General features: G+C 38.8%; 1 protein-coding gene across 3 annotated transcripts in view; it reads right to left on the minus strand.

Moving 5' to 3' along the window:
• Positions 1-400: 400 nt before the first annotated feature.
• Positions 401-20,611, minus strand: part of ARHGEF12 (Rho guanine nucleotide exchange factor 12) — a 144,120-nt gene continuing 123,909 nt past the window's right edge. For all 3 annotated transcript variants that reach the window (XM_082659429.1, XM_082659428.1, XM_082659430.1), the window contains 14 exons: positions 19,605-19,730; positions 17,874-17,988; positions 16,164-16,264; positions 14,217-14,294; positions 13,029-13,104; positions 12,333-12,500; positions 11,391-11,478; positions 10,821-10,907; positions 10,604-10,683; positions 10,072-10,308; positions 7,460-7,930; positions 6,237-6,553; positions 5,046-5,115; positions 401-4,505 (listed from right to left, as the gene is read on the minus strand). In XM_082659429.1, coding sequence (XP_082515555.1) covers positions 4,495-4,505; positions 5,046-5,115; positions 6,237-6,553; positions 7,460-7,930; positions 10,072-10,308; positions 10,604-10,683; positions 10,821-10,907; positions 11,391-11,478; positions 12,333-12,500; positions 13,029-13,104; positions 14,217-14,294; positions 16,164-16,264; positions 17,874-17,988; positions 19,605-19,730 — 2,025 coding nt within the window. In that variant the 3' untranslated portion in view covers positions 401-4,494. The remainder of the gene's footprint in view (positions 4,506-5,045; positions 5,116-6,236; positions 6,554-7,459; positions 7,931-10,071; positions 10,309-10,603; positions 10,684-10,820; positions 10,908-11,390; positions 11,479-12,332; positions 12,501-13,028; positions 13,105-14,216; positions 14,295-16,163; positions 16,265-17,873; positions 17,989-19,604; positions 19,731-20,611) is intronic.

Consider the following 20,611-nt stretch of genomic DNA (forward strand, 5'->3'; position numbering starts at 1 on the left):
CCCCATTTATCCCACTAAAGTACACTTAAAAATTCTGTTATATATATTATACCATCATTAAAAAAATAATGTAATATATAAAAAAAATCATTGCATTGTACATTTTAAATGAGTAAATTGTATGTTACGTGAACTATATCCCAATAAAGCTGTTAGAAAAACAACAACAAAGCTGCCCCAGATGCTGGGGCAATTCCAGCTGTGAGCGTCCTCATGGAAGTCTATGTATTACGGAGATCAACTCGCTGGTCTCACTAGTAAAGATGCTGTAACAAGCAGGAAGATATCTGACAGTCACTGCCAGTAAGATCACTTAAGGCCTCCTTGGTGCTAAAACTTTTCTAATATAACTTGTATAAGACAAATCAAGAGGAATATAAATAAAAAGTCACATACTTGGTTCCTTTAAGCATATTTAATATTTGAACTCTCATTTTCTATTTTCCCAGACCCCAGAAAACAGAGTTTTTAGATGACCAATATTTTGTTCCAGAAACATACAGCCTTATCAGCTAATTCATAAAAGAGCTATTTTACAAAGGTACATCTGGATAATTAGATCAATAAAGTCTTTTAGGCATTTCAAAATGTGATCAGTAAAAATACATGATTATTAATAAAGTTTTTTTTTAAGATAGTTCCAGATTTCTTTAAAAGTAATTTCTGTTAAAGAGTACATGATTGTATGGTGAACAAGGAAAATAAAATGTTCTAGTAGGAAGAGGCTGACTAAGAATAACCCACAGTGTGCATTACAGTTATGTTTGCAGTACGTCTGCTTAGCCATTGGCACCTGGAAATGGTGGACAGGGCTTCCTTCTAGGAGGTACAATTTTTTCCTACCAATTTATTTTCAAAACCATCAGTACCAGTGGGGAAGAATGAGGCAAAGGAACTCTTTTCTTGAGGAAAAAACAATTTTTCAGATCACTTTGAAAAGGGGCAGAAAAGTCAGCAAAGACATGATTTACAAAACAAAAATTGTAATACTGGGGGCAAAAAAGCTAGCCAGCAGAAAGCTGACTGGAAGTTCCTGCTAATTTTCTGTTCGAGGTCTTCTGTACACAGTTCTGAACGGTGCCCCCCGTGACATATAGGGAAGGAAATATTGACCAAAGCTCTAGTAGCTCAAAATAACATCACATACCACCTTCAAAGAAGACAGCTTCCAGTTTGAAATACAGACTCTCCACATAATACACCAAATCTAACAATATCAGAACGATAAAAAAAGTATGTGAGTAAAAGACAACTCACAGGAAGCATAATTATTTTCTTTAGCTTTGAAACTAAGGAAAAAATGGGCTCTTCTCCTCTACTATCACACTAGCTCCCCACCCGCTTCCATAAACACCTTAACAAAAAAACTTTAGAGGGACTCATCCTTTCTAACAGCTGTTAGAGTTGTTTTAGGGAAAAGAAAGCCCAAAAGCTTATAAAATATACCTTCTGTGCAGCATAATACAATAGTAACCGTTTAGGTCCTAATAGCCAAGACAACTCAAGCAGTCCGAGTTAGCTGATTTTAAAGTATGCCAAATATATCGTTTCTAGGGCAGTGATCATGACTTTAAATTACAGCACTCTGGGGGTTTGTTGATTTGCCTTGATTAATTCTGTTCTCTGAAAAGGAAGGAGACACTCCAAATGTAATTTGCCACTTAATAGCAAAGGAGCCATTAGGGCCACATGAGAGAGCACGGGGTCACGGCAGGTCACTACAATAGAGCTCAAACCCAGCTCTCCTGCTCTGGGACGGTTGCTTTGTCTACCACCCTCGGATCTTTCCGTATGGAAGTAGATTCCAACTTCTAGTCACGTAACTTTGAGAAAATGGCTTCGATGGTAACCAGCCTCACTCAAAGACAGGGTGAATACCTAATTCCATCATTCTGAAAGGCAGGTAGAGTATCAAAGTCGAATGGATGTGATTATAATGGCCAAAAGAAAATAGAGGGTGTGGGAGGCCAGCATGAGAAGAAGGGAAGAAGTTAGGTTGGTAAGATAAAAAGAACACTCAAAATTGTGGAATCTTTTCAGAATTAGACTTCATTTGGGGGCTTTGTTTGACAATCTGGATATGAATTTATTTGGAAGTACTAGAGCTATGGTCAAAATATTTTTCCAGTTAGCCCTGTTTTTGTTCCAAGGAGAGGTTAAACTTCAGGAAAAAGAAAAGCAAATAGTTGCTAAGGACAAGGGACTGGCTGAGCTAGAAGAGAAACCAAAACTCTGCTAACCTACAAAGCTTCTTTAAAGGAACGAGTGCTAGAGAATTATGCAATTACCCTGTAGCGTCTGAAGTTAAGATGAAAGTTCTATTTGTATTTACCGTTCTCCTGATTAACTGTCCACAGATGGTATTAGTGTCAAGTAACTACAGGTGCAATTCTTTTAGTTGGGAGTGACTACATTATTTCCAGCAGCACAATGTAACCATTTGGTTTTTACTTGCTTCTCTTAAGAGATACAGAAAGTTCAAGTCCCAAGCTTTACTTATATATTAGCCTCTGCTTCTAAAAATTTTAATCCCATTTTGATTTAATTTATACTTGGGCTACAACTCAAAATAAAATTCTAATTTATAGATGAGGTCCAACAATCCAAGTTGGTCTACTTAAAAACACAGATCAGTTTTGGAAAAACGGAAACAGGAATCTGGACGTAGATGAGCTTGTTAAGTTGTAGTGGTGTTTATAAAAGTAGTTGGGAATCCTTACCACTTGTGATGAGGGGAAATTTATATATATATATATATATATATAAAATATATATAATATATATATATAATATACAATATATATATTTTATATATATATATATATTTGGGCAGAGGGTGGGGGGATGGCAAGGAAGAGTAAAATTACATCCTAACTACCCACAGAGTTCCGAGGGCACTACTGAAAGATATGAGCAGTGGATGAACTCCTTGCATACTAACAGAATTTTCGTATTTGACAAACGATTTAGTTTTAGTTGGCAAAAATACTCCAAAACATACATACCTGATGCACAAAGAAAACCACAGAAAGCCACCAGAACTGAAGGAGTTCTCAAGTTACAGTTCTGAAACATTTATCCTCTGGAGGGTGCTGCCAGTACTACTATTCATTCTAGAGCAGGCAGTTACCAATGCCTTGCCTGCAGTATCCAGTGTATGTTCTGGTCTGCAATTTTTAAGGTCAGTCATGCACCAGTGTGGAAAAGGCTCCAGCAGTGAAGTCAGAGGAAGTGCTTCTGGAGCTGGTTGGAGCAGCTCTGTCTTCTCCACCACAGCTTTCTCCGCTCCACTCTCGGCTCTCTTTTTAACTCAAAGAGCCCTTTGGCACCATCAGTGCAAAAATTAGAGTCAAACCTCCAGGTACTAAAATGTTACTGGCCTTATAATCAGCAGTACCCGTGGCTAATGAAAGCCATTGTTCAACTCAGTAGTGATTCAGTTACACAACCTTCCCAGACTCTCACCCGCTCCCACCCCACCTTCCTTCAGCGACCCCCACCCCTGCCACCACCTGAAGCATCGCCGTTTGCTTGTTTTTACTTCCTGCTCCATCTGCAGGGGTAATTTTACACAAGTGCCAAAGTCTAATGTATAATTATAAAAATGAAACAATACCAAGAATAACAAACTTATAGTCAAGAAAATAAAATTTGCTTTCCTCTCCCTCCCAAATCCCAACCCTCAACAGAAAAGGAGACAATAGAAGAAAATACACCCATTTTCAAGTGCCTGCTCTTTAGTACATTGAGGATTCCTGTTCATTGGGAGTGGATCCCAGCTACAGAGAAGAGGTGCTTGCCTCGGGTGGGAGGAAGCCCTACCTGGGAGCACAGAGCTCAAGTCCTCTGCACTCAGGAGTCCCAGCAGACTACGCTTTTGAGGTGACCCTCAGACAAGCAGCCTACTGGATAGCAGAGGGCACGGGATACAGTTTGGTGGAGGCCACATGCTTCCCCCTGCCCTGCTTACCCCGTCCTGCTCTTCACCTCTCTACCCCACCTCCTAACACCCCATACTGAACTCTTTGCTTCGGGAGCAATCGATGCTTGGGTGTACTAAGTACAAAGGGCTAAAACTCTCACTACTCAGTTAAAACAAAACATGGCAAAATAAAAATTAAAATGTGCTTTCAAATACGGAATGAAGTCAAATAAATACATCTGATTTTCTCTTTGTCTTAAGTCTAAGTAAAATTTCATATTCTACACCCAAAGCTCTATACATTTGGTTTTTGTTCTGAATCAAAATGCATTTCTGATAGTGAGGAGAGCAGAGTGAGAGAACGGACGTCCCCTCACTGACAGACTAGTGCAGCTGCCAGGCTGTGAAGAACCAGTCCCGCTCCGGGCCCCTGGGGCGTGGCTACCCCAGGGTGTTCGCAGGCAGATCCTCTGTCACACACTCTCTCTGCGTCCACACTGGAGCCAGGACGTGGTGATACAAGGCCGATGCTCAAATCCAACAACCTGCAGTCACCTCCAGGACACGCGGCTCTAACTTTTATCTGGGAAGAACAAGGAGATGAGGAGATCAAATTAGGAAGAAAGAACAAATTAAAATGCACACTTAGGGAATATATTTGAAATGCGGGGACACTGTTAACACCTTTGTTTCTGGATCAGAACAGCCTCATCCAAAAGCATGAAAGCGAATGAGTACAAATGGCTGCACTGAACACAGATCCGTTGGTAGCCACAGGGGGACACTGCTTTCGCCGTCAGGGGAGACACAAAAGCACAGCAAGACCTGAGGGGGACCTGCCTCCACCACTAGGGAGCCTCAGTTTCCTGGGCCCACCACAGCTCTGCCTTCTGCTTTTGCAAAGGTGAAGAAAGACAGAAGGAGGGTGGCGTGGGGACTGAGCTGAGTCAGCAGACAGCGGCCTCTGCTTGATATATGATGTTTGGAAACAGGCAGTTTTTCTAAGACAGAGAAGAAATGGAATCTCAGAAGGTTTCCACTTGAAAGAATAATAAATCATTTCATTCAATGCACTGTTCAGGCAGGATGATGCTTGAGTCTGAAATCCACAGTTTTCACATACCTGAGTGCTTGTCTGTGAGGGCTGATCCAGCCAGCCTTTGGCAAAGAATGCTGTAACTTTCCTCCACCTTCTGTAAAATAAAACCCATAGGTTTTTCATTTGAACATCATGAAAAATTTATTTTGAAAATAGGAAAGAAGGCTTTTTTATATTATAGGGACATGCTTCCAAATTTCAACATTAACATCATTAAAAATTTTGTTAGTAGGCGAAAAAAGTAAATTTCATTCCTTTTACCTGTTCCTCTCTTGAGTGAATAACTTAAAATGTTCCCATATAGAAGAAAGTAGAGGAGAGGGCAACCGGTAGAGGTGATTATCCCACCGCCCCCGCTCCCCGCCCGGAGTCACCCTGAAAATGGTCCCACATGCGGCATGAACTAAATTAGAGCCAATGTGCCCTCAGTGGCCTTTTAGAATCCATCAGCCACAGGGTGACCCTACATATAACCATATGAAGAAGGGAAAACCTACCACATGAAGTTAAAAGAAAAAGTAAGGGAGACCAGTCTTCAGCTGAGAGGCTAAGGACACTTTAAACTCTGGTCCCTGAAACCTCTACTAAATGATGTCATGACAAACATTTGGGCTCTACCAGCTGTGCCTACTGATGGCAAACTTATAAAGTCCTGTTGTCAGAAATGACCACACAGGTCAGTTTTGCAATGGTGGCTTATGCAGCGACATCTTCAATTATCAATTTACAGAACTCCCACTCACAGGCAGGCCTTTAAATTACAGGAGCCACTGGAGACAATTTCTATCTGTCACAGCACCTGGGAAACTACCAACATCACCTAACAATTCACAGATAATTAATAGGTTATGGCAAGTTAAAGCATTTCCCAGCCTAGATTCTTAACTACACAAACCCCACCTATCTCAGCTTACTGCCCACATCTTCTCATGGAGGCCAACCAATCATCCCAAATATATTTAGGTTCTTAAACTTAGAAACCCATACAAACACACAGTTTACAGAGCTACAATTGTTTCTGTTCTTGTGATCAGATTAAAAAATGCTGATCTCAGTTTTTCACCCAGGTCTATTAACAGACAATCGTCAAAGAAAACATACAAATCTAGACCCTGAGCAAGGTTACTGACAACAACCTGTTAATCATTCTACACTTCCTCTCTGTTAAATGTGTTTTTTATATCCGAGTCCTAAGGATGTTGAAGTCTGAGGTACCTTTAAGTGTTCCAGGTCAGCCTCTATCTTACGAATGTACTCCATGATCTGGCTTTGTGAATCTGCACAAGAGGAGGGACTCCGGATCTCAAGACAGGAATCCTCCATAGCTCCCCAGCGCTGCTGGACCAGGAATTCTGGGGTGAAAGGTGAAACTGCCCCATCAGAATGAGCATTCTGGGGAGAACGCTGCTGCCGGCGGGTAGAGTCCATAGAGGGGATGCCTGTCGCGGGCTGCGGGGGAAGCGAGGAAGCAATCTCCTCATCCGTGGAGCTCTCCTGCACTGTTTCATAGCCATCAAGGATCAAACAGTTTCCTATCGATAGAGACAGAACAGTTTGATGAGATTAGTGCTGCCATCATCACATTAGAAAACAGACATGGGGTGATTTGCTGACAACTTTAAAAGTTATTAAAGAAGGGGAAAGGCCATTAATTCCCAAAGTCCCAGGTTAAGTTTTAAGTACCTCAGAATTTTCTTACATCAGGTTAAAGGTAAACTTAGCAAACTTTCTCGGTAATTTCTGAGTAACTTCATATTCGTTAGCATTTTAAAAGTGAAAAGCTGAAAACTACCGAGTCCCTACATGATCTTGCCACCACCCTCCCTGCCAAACACCTGCCTTGCTTCATCTCCCACCACTGTCTCCCTCACCCTGCACTCTTTAACCACAGAACGCCTGCTCCTGCCTCACAGCCTGTGCGCTATTCTTCTCTGCTGGAACACACTACTTCCAGGTACCCACATGGCTTCTTCCTTCACTTCTCTTGGGTCTCTGCTCCCATGCTACCTCCTGAGAGGCCTTCTTCCCTGATCACCTTGTCTGCCCCCATTACCCTCTGCCCCTCAGTCTGACTTATTTTTCCTCCTAATTCTTACTATCTGACATCTATTTATTTGTTAACTCATTTACAGTTAGTTACTCTTTCCCCAAGCAGTGCTTAAGCATCATGACAATGGTGGATTTTTCCGTGTTTTATTCCATGCTATATCTCCCAGCACCTAGGACAGGGTGTGGCATAGGGTAGATTCAGTATTTATTTATTGCATGAAAGAACAGATACTACACACACACACACACACACACACACACACACACACACACACACACACACATACACACACATGAGAGAATGCTTGGATACCCGAGCGACATCCATTTCAGCACATAGCACAAATAACAATGATTGAAATCAAAGTTTAAATGTGAAAGGAACTTGCCTGAGATGCGCAAATTAACATCCTTCTCTTCCTTTTTAACTGCTCCATCACCTTCTGATGGATTATCATCACTATGTGCTTCACGGGCATCAAAAAAGTGCTCTCCACTCTCATCAAGACCCCCTTCTGGCTCTGCGGGAGGCATCTCTGGGGTCATAATCATGTGGTCCATTACTAAAATGTTACTTGCCTGGCTATCTTGGAATGCCAGTACCACTGAATCCCGTGGAGCAGAAGATTCAGTTGAAGTCCATGGACTGTAACAAGTTGAAATGTCACCAGTTCCAGTTCTAAAGGGCATCTGTCCTTCACAAGGATGATAGGCCTTAATATTGCCAGGCTTCTGGGTTCCACTGTCTGCCTGCGCCCCCAGAGAGGCTGTCCTGCATCTCGGGAAATGCGGCCAGTCTTCCTGAGTGCTCTTCTCAGTCAAACCCAGCTGTTGTACCAGCAACTGCTTCAACAAACCCACTAAAAGATTTAGGAAGGGGGGAAAAGCACACGCATTCACAACTATAACCTCAAACTGACAGAATTAAATTAGAGGAATGATCAGTTCTCTTAAAGTAAGTACCTTTTTAGTAACATGCAGGCAAAAATATTAATTTCATACAGTCATTTTTTGTTTTGAGAAATGAAATGAAACATCATCTAGAGAAAATTTAACATCAAACTTGTCTTTAAAAAAATTTAAGAATTCTCAGTGGGAATTCTCTTATTATTCTCCTATATGCCTACCTCCACATTTTCTACCATATAACTGGAATAATACCCCAAAGGTACTTCTTAAAAGGATGTTGAAAAGCCGTGTTAATCTAGACAAAAGAACCTGAAACTTCTGCTTTTTCCAGAAGCAGACACTATCTACATAGGCATTATTTTTTTTCTAATTTTATTAGACACAGAGAACATTTACTTTATCATCTATAATAACCCAAAGAATCTCCTTAAATGGTGAAGAAGAAAATAAAACTGCCCTGTAAATGTAATTCCATGTTTGGTAGCATGCATAATTTCAAAGGATAAGGAAATATTTATTAGTTTTTTAAAATGACCTCACTAGTACCACAGCTTCCTCTGGTTGTTGAATATAGAATGGATTTAATTTTAAATGGACAAGTGCGTGCTGTGAGGTCACTCACCCAATGAGAGGGACACTGGGACAATGTTAGTGGAACCATCAGAAATCATTACCACTGTTAACTCTATGAGTCTAGAATAAATTAGGTTTTAAAGAACTTGACCAATTCCGTACTTTCAACTTGGCCTTAATTTCTACCTTCTGTCTCTTTAAATAAAGTTTCCACATAGGTTTGGGTCTTTGACCCTCCTTCTTTTTGCTCTGCAGTCACTTCCTGAGAGACGCTATGAATACTTATGGCTTTGACACTCAGATCCATCTCTCTCCCTGACCTCCTCCAAAATTCCAGTCTTAAAACTCTCAACTTCCTGCTCATCCTTCCTCTTAAATGGCTTGCCATTCATTACCATAATCTCAACATGTTTTAAAATTAAGCCCATAACCTATGGCAAAGAAAAGAAGGAAAAAAGAAAGTGTAGCAGTGGTGGTTCTTTTCTAATTTTTATTTCTGACAAAAATACTGAAATTATCTCTAAATATTCCCTTACCTTTGCCCTCACAGCCAAAGAAGCCAATTGTTTTAAGTATCTGTTGGTTTCTCATTTTATTTTTATTCTTCTAACACCATTCTAGCCCAAACCCTTTTAGCCTCAAGCCCAGACCACTCCAACTCTATTCCCATTCAAATCCTTTCGCAGATCTCAGCCAGAGTAATCTTTTTCCATTAGTCATACACCCTAGCTTAGCAACTTCACTTGGTTCTTTCTCTGCAGCTAAAGCAATCATTCTCAGCCTTTTTCCCACCTCCAATACACCTGAGACATGTGATCCACTCCCACTTGTAGCCGTGGTTCTCAACCAGGCTGGAGAGGGAGTGGGTGGCTAACCAAGTGGCAAGGACCACCCATTCGTGTGTGTGTGTGCGTGTGCATGCGTGTGCGAGTGCGTGTGCGAGAAGGATGGGTCGTGGTGAAGAATACTACAATCTCCACAAGAAAACAGAAGAATATCTGTAGCCTGAAGAGGTCCTCAAAACTCTGCAGCCTGCCACCCTTCAAGTCTGGAGGACTCAACCTGCTCTTCAAGGTCCACAACAGCTGGGCTCAACAACGCGTCCTCCACCTTTCTAACCTTGTCCCCCATGACTCCTTTAGCTTGTGCGGTCTGCCCCAGGCCAGCTGCCCTACCCGCTGCTCTCGGAACACCCTCAGAGTTTTTGCCTCTGTGTTTTGGTCCTACCATTTTTCTTGTCTGACTGACTTCTATATATTCTGCTAAATACCTATCTGAATTTTACCCATTCTTCAAGGCAATAATCACATCTCTCTTGTTTTCTAATGCCTCCCTCCTCTGGTCACGCCAACCAGATCAATTTTGACATCCTATAATGTTTTCTTACTTAAGAAGGTGAGGGAAAGTTTTGTCTCATCTTCCCAGCTAGACTGTAAAATTCTTGAAGGGAAAATTCATGGTACATTATAAAACTCTGGTGCTTAATAAGTATCTGTATTAACTTACGAATAAAACTTACAATTCCTTAGTGCATCCAACGCCCACCGTTCTTCTGAGACAGGCAAGTGTGGATCTGGGACTGTGATTTGATAATTGACTCCAACTTCCTTTAGGGTTCCATCTGCATGCTGCTCCTTTGCAAACTGTCTCTCAGCCACAAAGAGATCATCATCCACCTCCAATTTCCCAGAGGTATCCAGTGAATGAGATTGAGGTTTTGACGACATTAAAGGAGACTCTAATCCCAAATCTCTGTCTGTTCAATGGAACAGAAAAAGCAGAACGTATCTTAATAAAACTTTTAACGTGAAGTATTCAGGAAATATTTGGAAAAAAATAACCGCATGAGCTACAGAGATTGTACGCTAAGTAAAATACATGGCACTCAGTGCAGTGTGATTACGGCACGCACAAGGCGCACAAGCAAATTTTGTTAAAGTGAATAGCTGATGCCAGGTCCTGCATAAACCAAAAGAGTTAACGTTTCTTCACAGTTTATTGAGTAATAGGTAGACTCCATTCTTCCAGGTTAATTTAACAGATCAGTTTACCTGGACTCTGCAGACCAGAGACTGAAATGCCATGATGTTCCACTTTTAATTTTGGAGGTTCTTCTTCATCATTGTCTCCTCTATGGAAGGGAAAAAAAAAATCTTTCAGCTTCTTGAGGTGCCTAAACATCAGTGCAACAAAATGTTTATAATTATCCATTCTTTCTCTGACCAAAACGACAAAGTCGTTCCTACTCGGAAGCAAAGGCACACTCACTCGCAAGGTGGTGACTGTGGCAGTGGAATTGGCTTTGTGGACTGCTCCTTCACTGATGCAGCCATCCGACAGATTAGGTCCTGCCAGCTGCAGGGAGTTTGAAAAGAATACAAAACATGGGAGGGAAAGGAAAAAGAAACACACTTTAAATACACTCAGAAAGCAAAAATAAAAACTAACAAACCATACCAGAAACGAAATCAAACCAACAGTCAAAAAACACTATTTCTGCCAGAGAATAGCTTTATTTTGGTGACATACTATTAAGTAGAGATTAGAAAACCTCACAGTGTTATGGATACACTACCCATGAAAAAAACTTCACTTGAAGCTTCTGAGAATTTTTTCTTTAGGAAAGATACTTTCAATAGGATAGAACCAAAATAAGAGAGATCCAGCTAAAAAGGAACAAATTCTTAGAAGAACACCTCTCAAAGAATATAGAGGAAGTACTTGTTTCCACATAGTTTTTGGTTTTCAAAGTCCTTTTACAAAAGCAGTTAAATTGTGGAATATTATATTCAGGATAATAAAACATATTAGAGCAAGGTAGCTATATCCAGTACATACACAGTCTTTTCAGAAACTGTCTGTGCCACCAGTTCATAAATTTGGGCTCCATTGTCAGACATGGAGATGACGAATAAAGCTTTGTTATCTGGGAAAACAAGACAAAAATTACTCTAACAATATGACCCACAGAGGCTGGGAGAGATGTTTCTAGGGTCCTGGTATTATTCTGCATCTTAATCTAGGTAAAGGTTACACCTGATCACTTTGTAAACACACATTCACTTTGTAAAACTCATCAAACTATAACTTAAAATCTGTGCAAATTATTGTATGTTAAACTATATATAATATACTTTAATAAAACAAAGATTATAAAAGCTAGCACTAATTCCACAGTAATTTCTTAAAAACAAGTGTCAACGTATCTAAATTACTGAACTATAAACACTATTGCTCTTTTTGAATTTATTCAGAATTGCCCTTTTGCTAAACAGTTAGTCAGTAACATTCAGTGGGTGTTGGAGGAAAGAGGTCATAAATTTATCTTACCACTATGGAACTAACAAGTTTTAAAAGGGATCTCCTTATTAGTACAGTTAATATGTAACTTCCTAACTGAAACTGATTTTTAAAAACCTAAACCACACCTACTTCTTCAGTTTTTGCCTTTTCCCCACCATATCAAAAAATGAAACCTTTTCAACGGGATTACCTCCAATACATTGTCTTCACTAGTGTCATCAATGATTTGAACATGACATAAAGATAAAAGTAATATGCAGAAAAATTTAAAATGCAGAAAATTATTCAGAGAATCTAAGCATCCTCAATAATTTTGGGGTATTCACGTTCTAAGCAGTAAATAAATTTCATTTAATCTGTATAAGAATAGAAAAGGAACAAAACTCTACGCCAGCTGTGCTACTTCAACGACACTGAGTATCTTATGCAATGTTACGATGAACCTGGAGGTTAGCGTCATTCAGCAGACATACTCGCCTGTTGCCACTTGTCGAACCAGCACTGTATTCAACTTGATGACAGGGCTAAATGTGTGTTTGCTATCACCTGTAGATGCCAGAATCTTACTATGACACCTTAACACCAGTCTATCGTCCTGCTTTTGTAACAATACAAGAATATCTTCCAGCAGCAAAGTGTATAGATCTAGAAATAAAAATGTAGGAGAGGTGATCAGTACAGAAATTGAGATGTGTTTTATAAACTTTATAACAATTTGACATCAAAAACTGATTTCTGTTAAATCTAGTAAATTTTAAAAATGTACTTGCTATTGTATTTTTTAATTTCATTTTTTAATAATTCATTTTTAATGTATTACACCAAAGTGTCAGTTTGTGACTGACAAGAGATAAAAAACACTGGTTCTTCACCACAGATAGTTTGAGATACAGTGGTTTAAAGGAAGCTGAGACTCATTAGAATACAAGGATGGAGACAGGACTGAATCATGACAAAATTTTCTGCTTCATCCTTAAATGAGTATTTAACATGCTTCACATATAACAAAATAACATAAGCAGATCTTCTGTAAATGAGTAATAACACAAAGTACCATTGCTAATTGCTGTCACTGAAAAATGTGAACGGCTATCTCTTCTCTTTGGCATAAGGAAAACTTCCTATTCTTTTCCCTTCTCCACTCTCCCCCAAACCAACAGACAGTACACCTACCAATAGTTTTATCTCTATTCACCTTCCAAACCAATGGCCCTTCGTGAATCATCTTCCTTTTTGTTAAATCCAAATTCTGCCAAAATAAAGAGAATTACACACAAATTATTTCCAAGCACTTAGTGAGATGATATTCCATTTAGTCTCCTTTCCAGAAATTCTTACTATAAAAGATACCATTTACGTTCACTATTATTGATATCCGTCAACTACTGAAAATGGAATAAAAATCAGGTTAAAGTAAGCTGCATAAAATTTTCTAGAAAGGAAAAAGCATCTTGCAGAAAAACATTCAGGAGTACTGTCTTCCAAATTTCACTCTAAACAGAGGTAACAGCTAATGAAAATGAAGCTGTAAATATTCAGCTACTAGATTCTCAACCCCTTCCTTATTTTTTCTATGAATAACTATCTAGATGAGGATGATGTATAGCTTATCTGTAAGAAGCCTCTGATCTAGGCTCTCATTCTAAAAAAAGTTCTAAGGAATAGCATTTCACAGAAGTCCAGGTAGTACTGAGGCTTCCTCTAAATATTAATAACTTAATAAGAGAATCATCTTTTAGCATAAGAAAGATCTCATTCTCTGGAAGTTAAGGGGCTCAGCATATTAGCATGCTTTTTTATAAGCTCTTAAAATAAATAAATAAAAGTCTATTTTAACAGCCACCAAATAAATCTGCCAGAACAACCAGTGAAACAGTATAAGAAAGACTTAAAATCCTAAGTGACTCAATACAAAAAGCTCCATGTACTAGAAGGGGCAATTAATAAATATTTTACTATCATTCCTGTAATGGTTTCAACTTTTATGCTTTTGAAGAGCTTCATAGAAAAATAATTATCTTCCTTTACTCAAAAATCTGGAAAGTTCCCACAGTAAACAGCCTTACTCTTATTCAAACTACAGAACACAATAAAATTAATTTTAATAATAAGTAATGTTCCTTAGTCTCCTACAAATCCTTGTCACAAAAAGTTAGTTTCACATAAAATATTCCCCTACTGAAAGACTAAAGCAATCCTCACACAGACCAAGACATTTAAAAGGAAGAACAGAACCATAAATACAGACAATCTATGATGCAAGAACTCCTTCAGGTCATGTATGTTCCCACTGAGATGTTAATTACCTTCCAAGTCTTTAGCAAATTTTATGTTTTAAATTATGATTAGACCATCCCTTACCCTGAGCTCTTCAACATTTGGGTACTCTGACAACTTCAGATTGGAGGTATCAAGGCGACGCTGATAATCTTCTAAGCGCTGAAAATGAGACAGGACACAGCTAAGGTTACTGCTTTGGATATCAATGACCTCCCTGTTCCTAGATCAAATGGACACTGTACCTGCATTCTGCTGAACTCTCTGCAATATCAGACACAACCGACAACTCACTCTTCCTTAAAACACTCCCTTCTTTTGGCTTTGGTGATATTACCCTCTCCTAACTTTCCTCCTACCTCGTTAGCTGTTCTTTTCCAATCTTCTTTTCAAACTCTCTGGCTGCTAACTAGCATATATTTACTTTCTAAATATGTAAATAATGTACATGACACAAAATTCAGAAGGTAATATAAGGCACACAATAAACAGTAAGTCTCCCTCTAAGCCTGTCCTCTTGCCTTCCCAGCCCCAATTTTCCCTAAAGAAGAAACCTCTAATACCCATTTCTTGCGTAGCCTATGAGAAAAACTCTAAGAAAAAAGAATACATATGGATGTAAGCACGCTTGGCTCTGCTGCGTGTAGATATAGCTTTTTAAAAAGAAATATATGGTAACATAATACATTCATATGTGTATTACTCATTCAAAAGGTAATGCAATATATTCATATACACATTTCTCTCTCTCTCTCCCTGTGTGTGTGTGTGTGTGTGTGTGTGTTTATCAGTCATCAATATATCTTGGAGACTGTTCCACATTAGCACATAGAGAGAGAGTAGTCTATTTTTCCAGTGGCTGCATGGTATTCAACTCTGTGAATGAACTATAGTTTTTTTAACTACACCTTACTGATGGACAAGTATATTAGAATAAATTTCTAGAGAAACAACTGTTAGACTAAAGGGTACATTTTTCCCCAAGATTATAAAAATTTCCAAATTACAGAAAAGTCTGAATGTGTATAGTAAACACCCATATACCCACCATCTACATTCCACAACTAACATTTGCTACATTTGTTTTATCATATACCTATCCATCTATTCATCCCTCTATCTATCCATCAATCCAGCTTATATTGTGGATGTATCTCAAAATGATATAACACACTTTATCTCTAAACATTTTAGCATGCATCTCATTAACAAGAGTTCAATATTTATTGACAGTTCTTTTTTTAAATTAAAATTTACATACAGTGAAATGTACACACTTTAAGTATACCTTTCCACCAGTTTTTACCAATGCATATGCCTGTGTAATCAAGCTCCTATCAAGATATGAAATATGACCATCGATCACCTCAGAAGGCTCCCTCATACTTCCTCCTAGCTAATCTCTGTCCCTAGATCCCCAGTGACAACCATTTTTCTGATTTTTTCCACCATAAATTAGTTTAGCCTTAGAAATTCACATAAATAGAATTACATATTTGTACTCTTTTGTGTCTGGTTTCTTTCACTCAGTATAATGTTTGTGAGAGTCATCCATTACTGCTAGTATTACTTTAGTTTATGACTATATTTGCATTTGGTTTATGCTGTAAACATTCCTGCACAAGTCTATGGGCACGTATCTTCATTTCTCTTGGGTAAATCACCAGGAAGAGAATTGCTGGATCAAAGAATGGACGTGTGAATACGTACATTTTTAATTTAAGTATAAATTGCCAAACTGTCCTCTGGGGTTTTCATCATTTTACACTCCAAACAATACATTTGGAAGTTCCCGTTTTTCTACAGCCTCACCAACAGAGTGAATGAATGAGCAAACAAGCAGCTAGAGGTGCTCAAAAAAGCCAACTACAACTCTGATGTTCTATCCCAAATTGATCCGGACCCACCTACTACATGAATGGTTAACAAATATCCCGCCCTTCAATTATGTAATAACAGATTCCAGGTAACACTAATTTAATATTCTTATTCTCACTGCCATCCTGTGTCTTCTTGCTTTTTCCTTCTTACCTGCTTGTTTTCTGCCTCCTTAACGGCCTGATTTACATAATTTAAGATCTGACGACAGTGATCTGCAGCTTTCTTGACCTTCTCCCTTTCTGTTGGCCATTCTAAATACGGCAAGGAAATCCAAAATGTAAAATGGAGGAAATACGAAAAGAATGTAAGTATATACATAAATGAGATACCACTTTATTTCAACAGTTATAAAAGCATAGTAAGACCTTGAATATTTTAACTTTTATTTTTATTTATTTATTTTTTATTTTGTCTGTGTTGGGTCTTTGTTGCTGTGCACGGGCTTTCTCTAGTTGCAGTAAGCGGGGGCTACTCTTCGTTGCAGTGTGTGGGCTTCTCATTGTGGTGGCTTCTCTTGTTGCAGAGCACAGGCCCTAGGCGCATGGGCTTCAGTAGTTGTGGCACATGGGCTCAGTAGTTGTGGCACACGGGCTTAGCTGCTCCGTGGCACGTGGGATCTTCCCGGACCAGGGATCGAACCTGTGTCCCCTGCATTGGCAGGTGGATTCTTAACTACTGCACCACCAGGGAAGTCCAAGACCTTGAATATTTTTATACCAGGCTAAAATCCTACAGCAGAATCTCAATTCAGGTAGTCTTTGGACAGGTAAGACTTCTTATCATAGTACTTTAAGCATCAATACTAACCTTTAAAAAGAAACCAAATCCAAGGAGAGATGCTTTATATCAAGTATCAGGTCCACCCAAAGGAGTGGGTTTCATTCACATTGTAAGCTATATAAATGGGACCCCTTTCCCCCTATCAAAGTGCACAGCCTACATGATTATGGACAGTGGACCCATTAAACAATATATTTTGAATGATAAAACAATTCAAAATAACTCCAAAATATGTTTCTTTGAATTTGGTATTATATTAAAGAAAGAAAATAGTTTACAACATTTGTATCATTAAAAGAAGACGAACTTCACCAAAATGTGTTGAGATTATGTTGAGGTTCTATTTTGGTAAAGAATACCAAAATCAGAATATTCAAAATTACAATCCTCCAAACAATAGTCCAACTATACTGAATAAATATATTAAAGTATAAAAGTTAATGTGTATGAGTATTTTCAAATTCCCAGGCATAAGAAACAGGCGTTTGATTGCATAGAATTATTAATGAGAGCTAAGTATAGAGCCTAAAGCTCAACTGAGAAACTCAGATTCACTCCACGTTTCAAAACAGGAGAGTTGGAACGATATGCATTGGTTGGACTTAATGAAAGTATATATGTAGATACAAAACATCTCTGCAACCCAGTATAAGTCTTCTTCAAAGCAAATATGATATATGCTAGAGGAAGTATTGGTAAGCTTTTTTGTACACTTTATAGGCCATATGGTCTTTGTCACAACTACTCAGCTCTGCTGCTGTATTACAAAAGTAGTCAGAGACAACATTTCAACAAGTGAGTATGATTATGTTCCAATAAAACTTTATTTACAAAAATACATGGTGAGCCAGATTTAACCCGTGATCCAGAGTTTGCTAAACCCTGTGCTAGAGCTATTAACGGAGTACATTAAATCAAACAGCCCAAAGAAGACTGGATTGAATCTTGTTAGAACATCTTGCCGTACTATTTGGAAATTCAACGTCCACACACCAGGACGCTGTGAGAGATTATTCAGCAGAAAATGTGTTTTTGTTGTTGTTGTTCCTAAGCTCTTTAATTTCAGTGAGAATGCTGTACCTGTGTATTTGGCAATATTATCCAATAGAAGAGGGTACTTAGTAAGCCTCTGCATTTGGGTGGGAATGATATCTTTCAGCTGCAGACGACGACACAGTGGATTACTCTCAGCATCCTAAAATTAAAGTCAAATAAGTGAATTTGTAATTCTTATTAGGACTATGATTACCTAACTCATACCACATATTCATCATGTAACTACCTACAGCAACACAGTTCTGGTTATTAAATCAAGACTTAAAACCTGCCAAGACATACCACTGCCACACTACACTTCTGCTTTCTCCTTTAATCACATAACGTTGCCTTTATCACTCAGCCAATGGCTTCTGTGTTATCTATTCAAGCAAAGACTGAGAGCATCCATAATCAACTCTAAGAACTGCTTTCTTGTGAAAAAATTTTATCTTCACGTATTAAAAAAATCTAGTTACATTTTTCAATGACTGGCATTCCTACCAAAAGCTAGTCAGTTAATTTGCTATCTGCCACTCCAAGTAGGCACAACAGCTCACCAGTCTCGATATATCAGCTCAACTGTACTAGGGTTCTGTAAGCTTTTCAGTGAAGCGCCAGACAGGGAATATTTTAGGCTCTGCACGCCATCCGTCTCTGCCACAACTATTCCACTCTGCTGTTTTAACACAAAGCAGCCACAGACAATACACAGAGGAATGAACTTGGCTGTGTGTAGTGAAGAGTTCTAAGATGGCCTCCAAGATGCTCACTTTCTGGTGTACACACCATACAATCCCCCCCCCCTTGAGTGTGGACAGAACCTATGAATATGATGGGTGACAATCACTCCTGTGATTAGGTGACTATCAGTTAACTCTGAGTCAATCAAAAAGGAGATTGTCGTAGGTGAGTCTGACTTAATCAGCCGAGCCTTTAAAAGAAAGCTCTGTCAGAGAGACACATTCCTACTGGCCTGGAAGAAAAGGACACATCCATCTTGTAAACTGCCTACAAGGGCCACATAGCAAAGAGATGTGGGCATTCGCTAGGAGCCGAGAGCAGTTCCTAGTCAAACAGCAAGAAGACAGGGCTCCCGGTTATAGTTACAAGGAAACGAATTCTGCTGACAACCAGCGTAAGCTCAGAAGAGTGGCAGATGAGAATTGCAGCTGCAGGTGATACCTTGATTTCAGCCCGGTGAAAGCATGAAGAAAGGACACAGATAAACTGTATCTGTACTCCTAAACTGTAAAAGCTGTGACATAATACATTTGCATTAAGTTGCTACATTTGTGGTAATTTGTTATACAGCAATAAAAATATCAACTGTGTAAATACAGCTTTGTAAACTTTATTTACAAAAACAGGGAAGAGGCTGGATATGGCTGGTGGGCTATAGTTTCCTGACCCTTGGTCTACACCAATATATGCCCTAGTAAGCAGTGTTACGCTCTTCCCTGGGCTTGATATAAGGCCATTCTGATGTTTTGACGGTATTATTTTAATAGTGTACATGGGCCATTTCCTGACAGTATCTCCATGGCAATGTGGACTTCTATGTCAAGTATTGTAATCCTGCCATATATTCTTTATTATTCACCATTCCAGTATCATCTTTATATTTTCCAGTAATTTAAGAGAAAATGTATGGCTTTAAAAACGTAAACACAGACATAATCCTTGTAAAAAATTTAGTCGTAGGATTCCCCTAGTTTGTTCCGTAATTGATAAAAAATGGCATTTCTTTTTTCTTACATGACTCACTCAACTCACTTGCACAAAAGTCTGGAATCGAGAATCCTTTTTCTGACGAGACTTGATCATTTCCAGGGCAAAGGGTTGGTTACTGCAAAAGGTAGCAGCAGCGTGTTTCAACTTTTCCTCCCCGGGTCCACTGAACTGTGCCAAGAACGCAAAGAACACAACAGAGAATGGGATACTGAGTCTATATGAGGCCAGGCAAAATGAGAGACAGCCACGATCCTTCCAATATTCCAATAAGTATCCTCAAGTGACAAGAAACAGAAATCTACACATTTTATGTGGATTATCAATGATTCTCCATTAAAAAGGGTCTGACCCTGACATATCCAGACCTTTCCTGATCATCGTCCAATGTTTTCTTGCTTGTAGCCTCTACCATAACTTACTACTTTTTCAGTCTATTCCACTTCTAAATCAGATAGAAACGTTGACACTTGGGGGAATATGAGACACAAAATGCTTAAAGACTGGGATTAAATTTGATTTTCTTAGAATGTGACACCTTCACAAAAATTACTGTCTTACTGCTCTAGGAAGAAAATCCTTGGGATTCTAAGCTTACTTTCTTACTGTGGAATCCGGGGCAGGTCATAACTTTTCTGGGTCACAACAAAATTAAATCACTGCTGCTTCACCCATGTAGAAGGTAGGGATCCATCCCTTGAATTTCTCTTGGGGAAGATTCATGAGCCTATGACCCTCTTTTACTAAAAATTATACTTTTTACTGATATTTTTCATTTGTAAATTTAAGTTTGTATATGCCACGATTTTAAGGTTTCTTATAAGACACCTAACAAGTGCTTCACTCATAATAGGTATTCTTATAAGTACAGGTCGAATAAATGATTTTTAAAACCACCTTTATATTTGTAGCAATTGCTTTATGGTTTATAAAGAAGCTTTTCATAAAAATCTCCCATTTAAAGACATATTTCCAAAAGTTTATACACGAAGGCATTTTGTAAAAAATCCTTTTGTAGGGAGTTTGTAGTTAAATTCAGAGTATTTTTTCTT

This window comes from Grampus griseus (genome assembly GCF_964374135.1).
Source record: "Grampus griseus genome assembly, chromosome: 8".
Lineage (NCBI taxonomy): Eukaryota > Metazoa > Chordata > Mammalia > Artiodactyla > Delphinidae > Grampus > Grampus griseus.